A 16393-nucleotide genomic window follows, 5' to 3' on the forward strand; every position below is an offset into this window, starting at 1 on the left:
AAAAGCTCCCCAGATGGATTTGGACTGCTTTTCATTTGGGGGTTTGGTTCAGTTTCAGACCTGGGTGGAACGATGGACTGAAATAGGAAAGTAGCAGGTGCACAAGAAGCCCTGTGGCTTTTAACAAGTGATGATGGTATCATTAAGTGCAGTAATAAAAATATAGATATCATTGCTTAGCAAAAAGAAATGTAGGCCTATCACTGGGACTGAAAGACTTGAATTACTTATAAAGTCATTCCCTGTTAGCAATCCTAATCTCTGCCTAACCCTAACCTTAAAACCTAACCTTAAATCTGAACTCCCTAACATAAAACAAATCCAGGAACAAAATGAGACAGAGACAAATGTCTTCACCTCAGGGGATTTTTACTCAACTTTCTATTCTTGTGAGGACACATTTATAGGCTGCAGTAGCTTTAATCTGCATTGTTTTCAATCAGTGTATTGATTTTTAATATTATTTAACCACAGCTGTCCTCTGTGTGAGTGCAACATTGCTTCCCTGCGCGCCAAACATTACCTATCCGGACCACAGCGGGGGGACAGACTGCAGCTGTGGCCTTCCCTGCTCCTCTGATGCCTTCAGGTTCCACTCGTAAACTCCAGCTTCAAAATCGTTTTTCTTAGTAAGGAAAAGATATTTAATTCTCGCTATTGGTTTCAAAGTTATGCCTTTCTTTGACGTTCCACTTGCGTAGGGATATATATTTTTGCCTTGTTCAATAAGCAGAAAGGTTTTGTTGAGAGAGACTTTATTTTATTCCTTATCAAGGTTGACATGTTGTTTGATGTGACTATGACAACAATCCAAGGTGTGGGAAGGAAATGCAGTGGCAGCTTCAGTCACTTTTTTTATGAGCTCTAAAGTATTTACTCACAACAATGTGAAACGTAAGCATAATACAGAACTGGCTGGGTAGGCAGAGCTACTTAATGCTGCAGCAACACGCTAGAGGACAACACACTGCACATCTGTCATGTAACCTAATGAATGTGTCCATTCATTTATATCCTAAAGTAGCTGTTAATTTATCTAGGCTTCATTGCATCTTCTGTGGCCATGTGATTCAACTCTTAGCTAGACACTTGCTGCAGCTGTTCTCTCTTTAGCACTAAGGGATGATGTTTCCTATATAGACTACACAGATCGAGACAACTAAAATAAATTGAGATTAGAGATACAGCCATTAATCATTTACACATTCACAGTTGGAAAATATAGGCTAATAATAAATTACGCTCTCTGTCCCTTAAATGCCACACCTCTGTTGATGAAGCACCATTCCTGCTTTCCATTTTTACATCCCATATCATATATCAGAATCAGAAATACTTTATTATACTATATACATGATATTTTACATATCATATAATAGTGATACTACTATTAAACACGTTTATATATATTTTTGGATTTCTCCTGGTCATACTGACAAAAACAACTAGCTCATATTTGAAATATTTTAGGACTCTTCTTGCCTTTTATCATTCATGCTGGACGTTCATCTTCGGCTTCGGCAACATTCCCTAACGCTCCTGAATGCAACACATGACCGAGCATTAGCTCAGCGGAGAGGGGAAGAGGCAGGGATTGGGATCGAGAGAGAGAGAAGCTAAACAGGTGGTCTGAAAACACACAGAAAACAATGTCGCCCGGCGGGGAGAGGCGGAAAGACCTTTAGTCCTCGCTTTTATAAAGGCATAGTGGGGCAACTGCGGAGCCGAACAAACAAAAACCCATGCTCTTTTTTTATTTTCACACGGACTTCTCCTCCTGCTCTTCTCGGTTTTACTCCGAATCTGGGCAAGATCTCGGATACTAAACCATGAAAGTCACGGTGTGTTTTGGCAGGACCCGGGTGGTGGTGCCGTGCGGGGATGGAAATATTAAAGTCCACACACTCATCCAGCAGGCTGTCATGAGATATAAGAAGGCTATCGCCAAGGTAAGGCGGCTACTTTGTTTTCTTGCGGCTTTTGTTTTCCTGGAAACAATGTTGCTACGTCCGGGGGGCTCTGCAGGCGCACTCAATATGGCGCAAACTTGAAACAAATGCAGTGAAGATGGAAAGGAGTGCGTGTTTCTGCTGTCTTGTGCTCGGTTTGCGCCGTTTGTCCAGTTAATGAGCACACATACGCTGCATGCGCGTGCTGTTCGCCGTGTGTTGCTTTCAAAGAAAGGCGCACCGCCATTGTGGTTCTTGTGTTTGTAAACCCACAAAACTTCCTCTGGGATTCTAACTGTGGCTCTGAACAAAGTGGTCCGTGGTTTGTTGCAGCGTAGAAGCAGAACATAGGAGTTTCCAGCACATTCGTGCACAAACACACGTTTGTAGACTCAGTAACCCAGTTGTAAGATCTCGGCTCATGCCTGTGAAAGTTGCCAGCAGAGATTAGCCAACCAACGTTAGCAAGTTAGCCAGCAGGCTGCAAAAGTGGGACTGCAGCCTGAGGCGTTTAGGCTTCAGTGCAGAGCGATGTAATTAGCAACAGGAAAGTCCTTAGTGTACACTCTGTTTCAAGGTGTCTATCATAAACACACTTCAAAAGTTCCTTATCGTTCTACTCGTAATGAGCTCATTATGGTGGCAGGGAGGGTTAGCTGGAGTATGCAAGTAAAGACAGATGATGAGAGTTCAGGTTAATCAACGATGCTTCAAATGCAAGAGGAGGAAGAGCAAGAACGCATTCCATTTCGATAGGCTATGTTGCATTATAGTCTTGGACTAAATGCAGAATTTTAAAGAAGAGAAGAAGCTGCCTTCAGCTGCATGGCTTGTCTGAGCAGGGACCAGGCCCTGCAGGATCGGGAGGGAAACTGCAGTGCCAAGCTCCAGCTGACCGGTGGAGGCATGGACCTGACACATAAATCTTGGAGATAAAAGTGAACCTAAGAAAACTTGTAGCATGATGTTGTTGTAGCAGCAGATAACCTCTGAACTAGCTCTGTGCTTTCTGTGCAAGGTTATCTGGCTAGCTCAGGTAAGATGAGACTGAGGGTGCAGAATAACTATAAAAACATGTTCTTTTCTCACATTATGTTTATTCCACCAAATTTCAATGAAACCCACTCATTTTTGGCATAAACGCCACGATAACTTTTGCTCAAATTCATTCAAAAGTGCAAATCCTATGTGTTTATTGTTCAGCTTTGTTTAAGGTACAAATATTTTACAGCAGCTACTCAAGTTTAATGAATAATTAACGCTTTTCCCTGCCATGTGCTAACTTTAAAGCAGTCTCTTTTTTGTAATGATGGTGATCTAGAAGTCATACTGTATCCTCCTCTCTGAATAATTGAGCGTGAGCAGACAGAGGAGTGCAGGAGAAGCTCTCTGCGTAGTTGAGAGGCAGGTAAAGAACCCTGCTGAGCTACTCTCTCCACCTTGCTTGAATATAGAAGATACTAACTCTTCTTTGACTTCCTGCAAATTGGGATTTTATTGTTCTAGACTTTTGTTTGTCCACAGATTTAGAAAAAAAGTGTCTGGAGAGTGTAGCTTTCTGCGAAAAAGTCAAGTAACATACAGTAGCTACTGTAAAATGGTTTCATAACTTGGGACATTATTATCATTGTCACTTTCATTTTCCCTTGAAATAATTGAATGCCAGGGATAGTGCTTGAGTTGAAATGCCCAATAAAAATCTAAATGATTGTAAAACAGACTGCGACAGGAATTGTATGATCCTGTGTGTATAAGAGATAATGTTACCCAAGATGATCACTGCTGTCATTGAACAAGCATGAAGTCACTCATCATGTCTGTCCACTTCAAAGTGACTGTGTGTGTAACAGAGCATTTCACTTTGACTTACCATGTGGATGTGAAGTTTTAAACATGCTGCAGAACGGAGGAGCATGCAAGAGAAATATAATTATATCTCATACCCATAGGACAATTAGATATATTCCATCTTAAAAAAGTGACCGACTCTCACAAATTGGCAAATTTCAGAGATATTAACTTGTGTATGATGTGACAAAAAAAACATATAAACAATAAATATGTTGGGTTACATTATATTTCATATCATGATAGTTATACTTAGATATTAAATTTTCTGGGAATTCAATTAAACTGTTTATAGATCAGATATCAGGTGGGTATTAGCAAAATCAGGGTACATTTATACAGTGCTTTTACCCATTCACGCTCACACACCGATGGCACGCAGGGGTGCAATTTGGGGTGCCTCCTGCCCAAGGACACCTCGACATGTGGACAGGAGGAGGAGCCAACCATGTGATCAGTGGACAGCTCGCTCTACCGCCTGAGCCACAGCTGCACTACACGATACTGACAACGTCAAAGATTGTGATATTTTAAAAAACAAATACCTTGATCAGTAAGTAACAATAGAATGTCAAGATCGCTGGGTGCTTTAGGAAATAACTTGCGATGTGAATTTGATGACCAGATAAGTATTGATCTAGTTTTAGTTAAATAAGCTCTGTAAGCTCAATTGTGTCACTTACCTGTAACGCAGTCATAAAGATTTGGAAAAGACAACATTTAAGATGTATTTCAATATTACAATAACCAAATTCTGGACAATATTTAATAGCCAGCAGTTATACATAGGGTTTGGTGAAATAACTCTTTGTAGTGACCAGTTGAAGTATTGCATCTGGCTAGAAGCTCATGTAATGGTAGTATCTGTTTTTGAGGTTATTATCACAATTTAGGCATTTTCATGTCTCATGTGTAGCGAGTGTCTCAAAGTCTTTCGGTCACAGATGTTGTGTTGAAGGTCGCAGCTTTTTTGGTCAGCCCCCCTCAATAAGAGGCCCAAATTTAGGTTGTTTTTTCTGCTTTAGTGTTTGTAAGGACCTTCTTGTAACTTCCCCTGTCATTAGAGAGGAATGCTTCCTGCAGAAAAGAAAAAAACAGTCCACTTCTGAGGGCCTTAAGCCATCTCATAACTTAGGAATTAGAAAGATGAGGACACTATGATGAGTGTTCAGACACTGTTTGTACAACTCTCACACAGAAATCTCACTGGACTTGAGAGAGGGGACAGTTTTATCAGCTTTGAATATCTTGAAGTAAAACAGTGTCAGATTATCCTCCACTCCTCTTTTTCCTTCCACAGATCATAGGGTAGATTCTCGCTAATGTTAGCTCATTTAACTAAGTGTGGCAAGCGTCTAAAATGACACCCTTGACTGGAAAACCGTCTTGTGGTTTTATGCTCCAAACCCTCAAGTGACATAAGCATTGGCATGTCAGAAGAACCATAAGATTTGCCTCTTTTGGACTGTTCCTAACGCCGGGAAGCCTCCAGGGTGATATCTGGTGTCTGGGTTGTTGTGTCCACACCAGCACACAGCAGATTTCCATTCATAGCTTCACACTGATGGAGTTTCCTCCGGTGGAGTCTAGGCTATTGTCTACATACTTGACTGTTGAGGCAGACAGATTTAACATGACTTTGACCTGTTGCAGACAATAGGAGCAGGTGTCTGCTGTTGGTCTGGTTAAACAAGTGTTTTTTTTTTTTTTTGGAAAGCTTCAGTTGAAAATTGGGCTATGTTGTGCTTAACTAATCCATGTTAATTTTCATTATTGACTTTGAATATTTTTCCATAATTTGGTTGTTTTAATATAAAAAAGTCAAATATTGTGAAGAATGCCCGTCACTAGCCCGAGACGGCGTCTTCAAATTGCCGTTTTATTTTTCTGACCAACAGTCCAAAATCCAAAAGTATTCAGTTTACAATTCCATAAAACAAAGGAAATGATTAGAATCTCACATTCAAGAAGCTGAAACCAGCAAACTCGGGCATTTTTTATTGATTAATTACATAAAATTATATGACAATCATCTAATCATGCTCATCAGGCTTAACGTCAGTGCTAACTTTTGTTATCCACAATGTTTTTTTACGTAGGAAACCAGTGGTAAATGATAACAATTTTTAGTTGGTGTCATGTATACATATTTCATATGTTAGATATTGAGATGAGGTTACATTCAAGGGCAGATGTCCAGGGAAAATGTGTTTAGATCATGTGTCAAACTTGAAATTTCACAGGGCCGGGAGATAACTCGCACAGCATGTAGGACTGCTTAACTGCTGCTGTTGCGGTCATACAGATTAACATGTATGCCACCAGAAATGTGCCACATCTTCAAAGGAAAAGCTCCCACTTTTGAAGTTGGCCCTATTTTCTTCAAAAGAGCGACGTAACTGGATGCATGAAAGGGACATTAAAACTCTATGATAATGAGGAAGGAGCAAAGTGTCAGGGCCAAAGGGTGTAGAGCGTTCACACTGACAGAATTAGAGGTCTGCTTTACTAAGGCTGTTTTCACACAGGGCATGTTTGTCTGAGTCCAATCCCCTGTCTGAGTTTGTCTGCCTTTTTGGTTTACTTTCGCAATTGTTTGTCATCGTTCCAATCTGTGGTTTGTGTAAAGTGCATCTCTTTATCACTGTTGCCAAGAAACGATATTGGCACCCATTTTGACATATGCACGCTAAGTGGAGAACAATATACAGGTGGGAGGAGCCTTGAGCAGAACTTGAGTGCAACAATTTTTATGGGCTGCAGCGAAATTTAAAAACAACCTCGCCTTGAGCTTGCACGTTTTTCTCTGCTTGTACATCAGTGAAGCTTCTTCGCTCTCCTGTTTTCTTGTTAACAATGCAAGCATGGCACTAATGGTGTTATCATGAGGGGTTTTCCAAAGCATTTACCTGGTTTCACACAGTTGGTCTATTATACAATCTAAACAGTAGTCGTATTATTCCACGCATGGGGTGTGGTCATACCAGGCATATTTGGAGCACTTCATTCCAACTCAGAAATGTTTATTTGTACCTCTAGCTAGTTTAGAGCAGTATTGTTTAAGTTTAGATGATTTCAGTGAAAGCAAGGTCAAAGGTTAGTTTTGGTATGATTTTTAGTTATTTCTCATTTCCATTATGATTAGAGTTTTAAAAAAAAACTTAAAATGTAATTGCATCGTTAGTGTAGGTTCAGTAGAACCTACCTCTTGTCAGGTCGTAAGCCCGAGTAATTTTACAGTTCATCGGTTTGATCCTCATGTCACCAGGCTGTACCAGCCAGGGGGTCCCACTTCCAAAATGGACACAGTGCAGGATTACAAGCTTCACTGATGATCGCCGGGCCACTGACTCTGCCCTTGACCAAACCCATGACCTGGCACAGCATTTCATTTCCTAAACGATTCAGTTAAAGACACTGGAATGAGAAGAAAATTAACCATGTGGGGCTTCCTGTGTGAAATTGTAGAAAAATGTCGCGACCCCAATGGCTTCATATATGCTTTAAAAAGAAATACATGAAGATTCAAAGTGCTCGTCCGACTTCTAAAACCTTCGTAAATAACATTTATCTTGAAAATTGTGTCCAAGAAGTTACATAAAATTACTGACATTACATAAAGAGAACAGGAAAGATGACTGCAGTCAGTAAGTAAGTATATCATCTTTTTTTCCTTAGGACATGCGACGTTCTGCACGATTTGTTTTTGTCTTTCAGCTATTTGATGAAGCTGGCATTACTGCGTTTCCCACAATGCTGCTTTGCTGTGCATTTTGGATGACTGTCATCCTTGTTTGACATCATGATGTTGATGTGATAATAAAAAGACACCACTTTCAGAGAGAGAGAGAGAGAGAGAGAGAGACTGTAGAGTTCTCAGGTGGTGGGAAGAACAGTGCTCTCCTTTTTGAAGTTCATTTACATTTTAGAAGTTGAGCTCATTCTGTTCTGTCATTCAGAACAGTTTACAGTAAGAGTAACAGTTGAATATGATGACATTCCTTGAATTGTCAGTAATCAGAGAAAGCTGTGTTGAGGAGTGCAATGATCAACGCATCAGCACCCTGACAGGAGATTAAACAATATTTCTGCAAAGAAATAGAATGTTATTGAAAACATGCCAGGAAATGTTTTATATTGTTGAATTTAATGTCTGCTACAAGGTGTTTCATGGGGCGTTTTATAGATACAATGTCCTTGAGACTTGGACTCAAGTTAGGCTTAAGTCACGGAAATGAGGACTTCAGACATTGCTTTCTTTTAAGGAGTCAGTATTCTTCACAAGAGTGCTTTTAGGATTGTCGAACAGTCATTTCCATGTCGGAATTTGGGGAGGAGGTTGCAACAAATTTTGACTGTCCAAAAGTGTGTGGTGTTATCCCCATTTGTATGATTCCTCACGTCTCGTAGACTTGACTCCCTAAATACTTTACTTGTTTTAAGACTTGAAAGCGAAAACATTCTGAAGTTCTGACTCGGTAAACTCCTGGAACAATTTTAAGAAATTACTATGACAGTGACAGGCAAGACGTGCATGGCCATATACTTTGAATATTTATTTATTAGGCCTTTGCATTGAAACTTTCTTTTTAACTTGACTGACAGATACAAATTACTTGTATGTGTAAATCTACTTGCCAATAAAGCTGATTCTGACAGCTTTGAAAGGAAATGAAGCTTAAGACTTGACTTGAACTTGTCTTGATTTATTTGAGATTTGCTTGGACTTTCCCAAGAAGATTATTAGCTGTATATAAAAACACTAAATGCACTGATAACTGACACATCTGTTGTGTGGAAAATAAGGCTAATCCCAAACTATCCACACAGATGCTTTTGTAAATCATCCCTTGATTGAAAAAGAGCGCGAGATAAAACTGTAAAGGTTGTTTTTAATGTGACACGTGGCAAACTGAACTCTTGACCGTGATGGGGGAAGGGGGCTGTCCAACAAAACCACAGTTAATGAGAGTCCAGATCATAAGGCTTAATGACACTATGAGTTTATGTGGTTTACAGAGTGCTGTGAAAACAGATTACTTGAACTCTGGCATGGATCCAGTCAGCTGAGCATTGGCATCCCAACCATGTGCACCAAAGCCAGCTACGTATGGTGCTGCATCCCCCAGCGGGCCCTGCAGACAAAGTAAGTCAGAGGCTGACTGACAGCTGCCTAATTTGGGTGATCTTCAAAAATTATCACCAGCACTTGAAGCTCTTTTGATGAGTGCCTGCATCACAGGGTGGTGTTTTGAGGTCAACCCCCCCCCGGTTCAGCTGTAGACTTTCTTCCATAAACAGAGGAAGCTCCTGAATGTAAACTGGTGCAGGGGGAAAAAAGGATCAGGAAGCTCATAGAAAAGTTTTGATATCTGCTCTGCTCTGGACCCCATCATTTATTTATGAAAGCGATTCTTAGTGTGTATTCCCAGAAGGGTGTTTGTGGAAAACCAAGGTTGGATGCTGAGAGAGGTTCTGTGTTTTCAGGAGAATACAGTCATGTAGAAGCCAGCCACAAGCGTGAGTTTAAAAGAAGATTTAATGACTTGAATGTTAAATGTGACTCTTGTTGAAGTAGGGGTACACTATTTTCAAAATAAACTGTGTTCAGCTTTTGAAACATGTGACACCATAAAACATCTGGCATAAAATGCAAACTCACCAGTCCATGTTATTGATATTATTAGCAATTTGAGTGATTGCTTACAGAACAGTGTCATTACTTGTGTTGAGAACACTGCGTTGTATTCATCTCTGTGCATTTTTTCAAACTCTGTTTGGTGAGCTCAGGTTGAATTTACTCAGGAGTTTTGTGGTTAGAGCCACAGCAACATTTAGTCTCAACTGATAGTTATACTAAGCTGGCCAGGCATAAATGGGTAGTCATCAACTTTCTCCCATAATAAACATGGAGGTTACAAAGCCCAGACATTGTCTCCTAGTGTCTGGTCAAAGGAACAATGTCCTCTTTGGACTCTTAGTCTTCTGGGCATTTTATGCCAGCAGTACAAGTATGGAAAAAGTTTTACCTTTCATTTGCCTTTTCTAGTGTAAAAACTTGAGTGTATTAGGGAACAAATCTGTCTGACACTCTTTTGTGCTGAACCACATTGACTATGCTTCATAGTGCTGCCAGGCTGGCCTAGCAAACACAGACCATCTGGGAATACTCAGAACTCAAATCCGTTACTTAAATATAGCCGCAAGCAGCAATTCCGGGGTTCAAGCCAACACAGGCCGTTAGAAGTTTAAAGATTTTGATCTGGACCTGGTCAAATGTGGCCTAGATGTGAAAAAAGAAGTGAAATCTCACAAATAGAATGAAGAAAACGAACAATTTCTGATTCACAGTCTGGTTTGTGTTATGCCACACACATTTCTTGTGGACATATCCTGGAAGTTTTGTGATGATTGGACAAACAATGCCTGCCCAGTCTGATTTGTTATGTCACGCCCAGTTTGCATTTGTAGTGCCTCCTAATGGTCGATTTTGAATGAAATTTTCAGCTCATGTTTCAGGTACTTATGTGGACATATCCTGTAAGTTTTGTGATGATTGTCCCAACAATTATTGACTGTGTTGTATTTAAGTGCTGAGTCAGGCCCCTTTTGTGGGTCAATAATAATAAATAAGATATCAACAAGCTTAATACAACTTTTGATAAGCTTCGTACAGTGATGATCCACTGAAAATTTGGTAGCAATCGGACCAACAGTTTAGGACAAGATGTCAAAAATGTGTTTTTCAAAAATTTCTAAATGGTGGAAAATCTAGTTAGGCGGACTTTAGTGGAGGATTTTTTGTAGCGCACATTGAGCTGGACTTGTGTGAGACATTTCAAGTCATTCGGACTTACGGTGTGAGGGGCGTGGCATGTTCAAAATCGCATTTTTAGGCCTTAATTACAGTGCCACCATGTGGCTGATTGGGCTCATATTTTTGTGGAAGCACATGAACATCATTTCCAGTTATTTGGTTTGGTAGTTTCGTGTTTCTAGCTCATTCCAGCTCACTGCAATTTGAGCCGAAGAAGAAGAGCACAAACACAATAGAGTTTCAGCCCCTTTGGGACAAGTCTATTAATCAGCTATTCATTTCAATTCTACTTAAAAATAGCAATATAAGAATGCTCCATATACTGAAGTAAAAAAGGACAATATTTCCCTCTGAAAGTAGCTTAAACTGAAAATACTCCTCAAAAGTATGTCAGAATTGTACTCAAAGGATTTTGGTTTATTACAATTGTATCATTCTGAGATTTGGTAACATGGCACCAGGTAAAAAGGAAGTCAGATTGGCCAAGAAACACGAGCCGTAATATAATCAGACAGCTTGTAAACAAACCCCTGGGTTAGCCAATTTTATTTGGAAGAGAAAATGAAGGCAAACAGTACAATTATTACTAGAACTTGGTAGCGATGTCGCTATGTTCCCAGATCTTAGGATTTTTTGGGTTATCATTATTGATAGGAACTATGGTCAAAACTACAAAAAAGTACAGCACTTGAATAAATGTACTTTGTTAGTAGTACTTATTTGCTTAGTTAGAAAAGGTCACAAGGTTTATGTTCTACAATATCCAGTATGCGGCCATAAAATGACCAAACACCCTGTTGAGGAGTCTTTGAGCAAATCACTGACTGCCCCATCTGCCCTCCCCCCATCTGCTCATTTAGTGTGAGTTGCTTTAGACCAGGGTATCAGCTAAATGTAAAATGAATGTGCACTTGTTTTCAGCAAGCAGACTGGCCTTGTTCACAGGCCTGAGTGTCCCTTGTCCACCCAGCGGACAGACACTGACTGAAATGTCAAGGACTCTGTGTGTGGAGCGCTGAGCACAGGGAAAGGATTGTCTCTGAGGAATGTCAGGACACTGAACAAACAGTAGCATAGCTCAGATATACTGTATCCCTCAGTGCAGCCTGATACAGCCTGGAGACTTGATTGAGTCTGAGGACTTATTCTTACCAAACTGTTATTCTCTTCCTTTTCTGCAACAGTGGCCTATATATTGTATTTCTGCTCTTGCTTTTTAGCCTCATTGTTTAGATGCTGGTTTATTATTTTCTTCCTCCTGCCTCTGAAATTCCTGCGAGATTCTTCTTGCCAGTCGTAAAATTTCATTTTATTTTCCCCCTCATAAGAGAGCCTGTTGTTCTCGCCAAGCTGTTAATAGCCAGCAGCTAAACGAGAAACCTGGTGGTTTAGTGATGCAAAGAAACAAAGTGCAAAGCTCAAACCACCAAGCATGTTTTCCATGGAAACCCAAATGCATTTCAAAGGGATGGGGGTCCTGCCATAGCATAGTCCAAATTTTTTGAAATGTGGTGAATACTCTGAGAAAAGTATGAGGTTTAGCTTGGACACGGAAAAACCACATGCTGTTCAGAGGATGAAGAGACTACATTAGCATAGCCCAAATGATTTATAAGTGTAGATTAATGATGTCCCTTGAAATTGAATTCAGTACTTAGGCTGATGAGGCTTTGTCTGCTAAATATAGGACAGGCCAAGCGAGAGCTCTGCCTTTGACAGATAGATGATTATTGGCCTTTGGGCAGAGCAGAGGCATGAAGGCCTTGAACTTCATCCTTCTGCTGTGTGATGTCTCTTCTAGCTGTCTGCTGGGGTGTCTTGGTTGCTCCTGGTGTAGTTCAGGAGGCAAATGGCTGAGTTGGGAGGGTTGTCACCTGATGTAGCTCACAGACTCTAGCCCATCAGCTAGAAAATTACATTTTCTGGTTTCAGCTATCAAATTTCAGAATTTGCTGCTTTTCTATTATTATTATTATTATTATTCTTATTGTCATTGTAAATTGAAAACGTTGGAAGTTTGGACTGTTGGTTGGACTAGACAGGCAAAAATCTGATAGATTGATAGGTGACTACTTTGTTTGGAATGTCATATTTTAAACCCAACACGACAGCACACTTAACATTAATTCCACACTCCCATTGCTTCAGAAAGTTATTTTTGTTTTAATTAGGGCTGGGCGGTTTGGCCGAAAATGTTATCATGGGAAAAAAATGCACATATCAGTCTGATAAATGTCAAATCATTATTTCTTTCAAGTTTTAAAGGCTGATTTTTGCTCCTGAGTGAAAGTTGAAGAAACTAGATGGTTAATGGTGTTTTTAAACAGGGGCCGCCGAGGGGGCTCATCCGTAGAGGAGAGACAGGTGAACTCCTCAAGTTGACTACAACTCGTTACGTTATATAATGCTGAAATTCAACTGTGGGGTTCTGTCGGGAGATGCAGTGACTTAAACCAACGGTGAGTAAGAAAAATATAAATAAGTATAAATAATATGTAACTATGATTAGAGGAAAAGTCCGCTAGCCGCTAGGCTAATTTATGCAGTGTAAAATGCCGTAGGCTTAAGCTAATAATGGTGACTAGCAAATTATAGTAGTTATCAACCGCCCGCTGTCATCTTGTTCCAGCTGAACTAAACAACATGCCACAGCCTAGCTGAGAGTGAGATGAGCTTTTAGGGAGGGGCGAAAATTGCACCGCTCTGAAAGAAAGGGGATGCCCTGGATTTATAACACAAGACAAAATGAGATAGATCATTGGGAAACGAAATGCAGCACAATATTCGTTTTATCTTGATTATCTTGTTTTCATAATGGTTGGAAGCCAACACTTTGGCTTCCCTGTAAAATATAATGAAGTTGGAAGAAGGGTGGTGGACAAAACAGTTATGGTGTGTAGCCATATGACAAGAGAAAGTATGCTCAACAACAACTTCTCACCACGGCATTTAAGCAGCTCTTCGGGGCAGAGTCAGACCGGGCTAAAGTTATTACCAAATCTATTGGGATGTTTATCGCTGCAGACATGAGGCCATGCTAAAAATATGGTTAAAGTGCTCGAGCCACACTACGTAATCTCCTTGCGCACCCACTTCAGTATGAAGATCGTGCCAGATCTGCCGAACAGGAAAAGATCAAAATTATCGACAAATTATTCAAGGCATCCTCTGTTGCCCTCACCACAGACAGGTGGCTGTGACTGTGACTGCTCACTACACCACAGCGAAGTGGGAGATGCAAAGTCTGATGCTGTAGACAAGCCCCCTCTGAGAGTCACACGGGCACAAATCTTAAGATTTTAAGACCATGGGCAAAAGTACAATAAATCAAAAGCAAAGTTATATATATTTTTTTTATGCTGATCTGAAAAATGATTTTATCCATGACTTAAAACCGTGACACGATCCAAACCCTGAGTTTTGTGTTCCGTTGCACCTCTACTTCTGAAGTTGAGCCAGTTTGTGACATCTGTGAAATTGAATTTGGATCATTTGGATGTGGCTAAACCATGACTGACATGTGTTAACTAGCTTTTTGCATAAATATTGGTCATGATAGTGAAGGAATACCAACACAGATCTACACAGTTTTTTTGTATTATTTAATTTGATGAGTAAAGATGACTCTTGCTTTAGCTCTAATTTTAATCCTGAAATGGCATAGCCAGTTAAACATGTTGATATCTGCCCACTGGGTCTGAATGACAGGCCGATTTCCCTTAGTTTATGATAGATGAAAGAGAGGCTTTCATTCATTGTCGCCTCCACGATTCCAAGCCTTCCTTCTCTTCTGGGTGTGTTTTAGACATGGCTGGTCTGCACTTGTCAGAATGCAGCCTGCACAGTTATTTAATATTCACCGTTTACACACAGAGGCTGTGAAATAATCAGAAAATCAGGGATTCACAGTGTGTTCCTGAACCTCATTGTGCAGTAATTTTAAGAGAATAGGATTTTTATCTTGGCATTGTGATTTTTATGAGAAAATGGTAACATATTACAGATTCCTGATCGCAGTGCATTTTAAAGAAGAATGGACCACTATTACAAAGTTGAAGGCCGTAGCCAGGGTGTGTTTCTGTGGGCCGATGTAGGTACCAGATTTGCTCGGGGCCTCCCTGATTACGGGACAAAAACACACAACTTTTATAACTTTATTCACTGATTTTGGTGAAACTGGATCATATTTTATCGAGATTCTAGATGGACAGATAGCTTTAAAGTAACCGCTAACTGCTGCTGCAATTAGCGAGTTAGCTCAGTTAGCCATGCAGCGAGCAGCCCCATTAGCTAACTCGCTAACTGCAGCAGCAGTTAGTGGTTACTTTGGCAACAAGTAAAGCCATCTGTCCATCAAGAAACTACCTAACTCTCCTTCAAAACCGAAAAAGCACTTTCTTTGAGACGTACTGAACAACCTCCAAAAACTTGAAGAATAGTCTTGTGCAGAGTAGTCTCGCATAGCTAGACCTATCTCCGCACTTCTTTTAAGCGTTGTGCCAGCGTTGGAGAAAGCGCTAGCAGAGCAGTCGCATAACTGAGACAGACTGAGCGGTTGGATGGGCGCGTCCCTGTACTTCGTGGGCGTGCTGTGCCTGCAGCAGATCATGAGTAGAGCTGCAATGATTAGTCGATTAATTGATTAGTTGTCAACTATTAAATGAATTTCCAACTATTTTGATAATCGATTAAGCGTTTTGAGTCATTTAAAGAAAAAATGTCCAAATTCTCTGATGCAGCTTCTCACATGTGAATATTTTCTCATTTCTTTAGTCCTGTATGACATTAAACTAAATATCTTTGGGTTTTGAACAAAACAAGACATTTGAAGGTGTCATCTTTGGCAGCTGTATCTTCGGTGCAACAAAACTGCAATTGTATGTTTGAGAAACTATGTAAAATAGAACAAATACAGACTTTATTTAAATGCGTTTCTGGTTTTCTTCTGTGTTTTTATATATATATATATATACACACAAATTAATAAACATCAGTTCATGCCAAATTAGAGTTCTACACATGGTACTGGCAAAATTGCATTACAAACACAAGTATACTGCTAGTTTGTTGCTGTTTCAAAAGATTAAATTCAATATTAAAATTTGAATTTCATGCGTCTACTAAATGTGCTTTGGAAGAATAAAGTCTATTTTGCAAGAGAGTGGTAGAGTGGAACCAGTCAGACAGCTGAAAACAGTCAACGGTGTCAAACACTCACCCACATCATGAACCGGTTTCCACTTGACCTGGCCAATACAAGGAGCCAAAATCAAGCTCTTCTGGCTATGCAGCTGCTAATATAGACACCAAACCAAAGTCTAGGTAAATGTTGAATTGCAACTTTTTAAATAATGCATAGTATTTAGTCTATCACATTGCTTGATGTTTTTTCTTGTCTGCTTTAGCACTTTGATTTCAAGTTAGGCTATTAAACTAATAAAACAACAATTTCTTATTTTGAGTTTAAGTGAAGTTGGTTGTTGCTGAAGGAGGACACTTCAGCCCAGATGGAATAGATTGAGTAGTTGGTGGCAGCGGAAGAGAGCTTTCCTTTTCCTGTCCCTCATCATCAGTATGCAGGGAGTCAGTGGTGAGAGAGTGCATTGACTGGACCAGCTGGGCTGTCAGAGGGACCAGAATAATTTAAATGTGTCTGGTAGGTAAACTGAACTCCGATTTGAATAAAGGTTAAAAAAATATCTGACCACCTGATTTAGCTGCATAGCAGAAGAGAGCTTACTTTATTGCCAACAGATGGAAGTTAGAGTGCAGGAAAGAA

The 16393-nt window shown here is 40.1% G+C and overlaps 1 protein-coding gene across 13 annotated transcripts in view; it reads left to right on the top strand.

Annotated features, from left to right (window-relative positions):
• The first annotated feature begins 1520 nt into the window (after positions 1 to 1520).
• Positions 1521 to 16393, top strand: part of LOC122886361 (partitioning defective 3 homolog) — a 237904-nt gene continuing 223031 nt past the window's right edge. For 11 of the 13 annotated variants that reach the window (XM_044218420.1, XM_044218423.1, XM_044218424.1 and 8 more), the window contains exon 1: positions 1522 to 1949. In XM_044218420.1, coding sequence (XP_044074355.1) covers positions 1830 to 1949 — 120 coding nt within the window. In that variant the 5' untranslated portion in view covers positions 1522 to 1829. Of the gene's footprint in view, positions 1950 to 16393 lie in introns of all 13 variants that reach the window. The other 2 variants (XR_006380334.1, XM_044218430.1) reach the window with 1 other exon arrangement.

Source organism: Siniperca chuatsi, linkage group LG13 (assembly GCF_020085105.1).
Source record: "Siniperca chuatsi isolate FFG_IHB_CAS linkage group LG13, ASM2008510v1, whole genome shotgun sequence".
NCBI classification, from domain to species: domain Eukaryota; kingdom Metazoa; phylum Chordata; class Actinopteri; order Centrarchiformes; family Sinipercidae; genus Siniperca; species Siniperca chuatsi.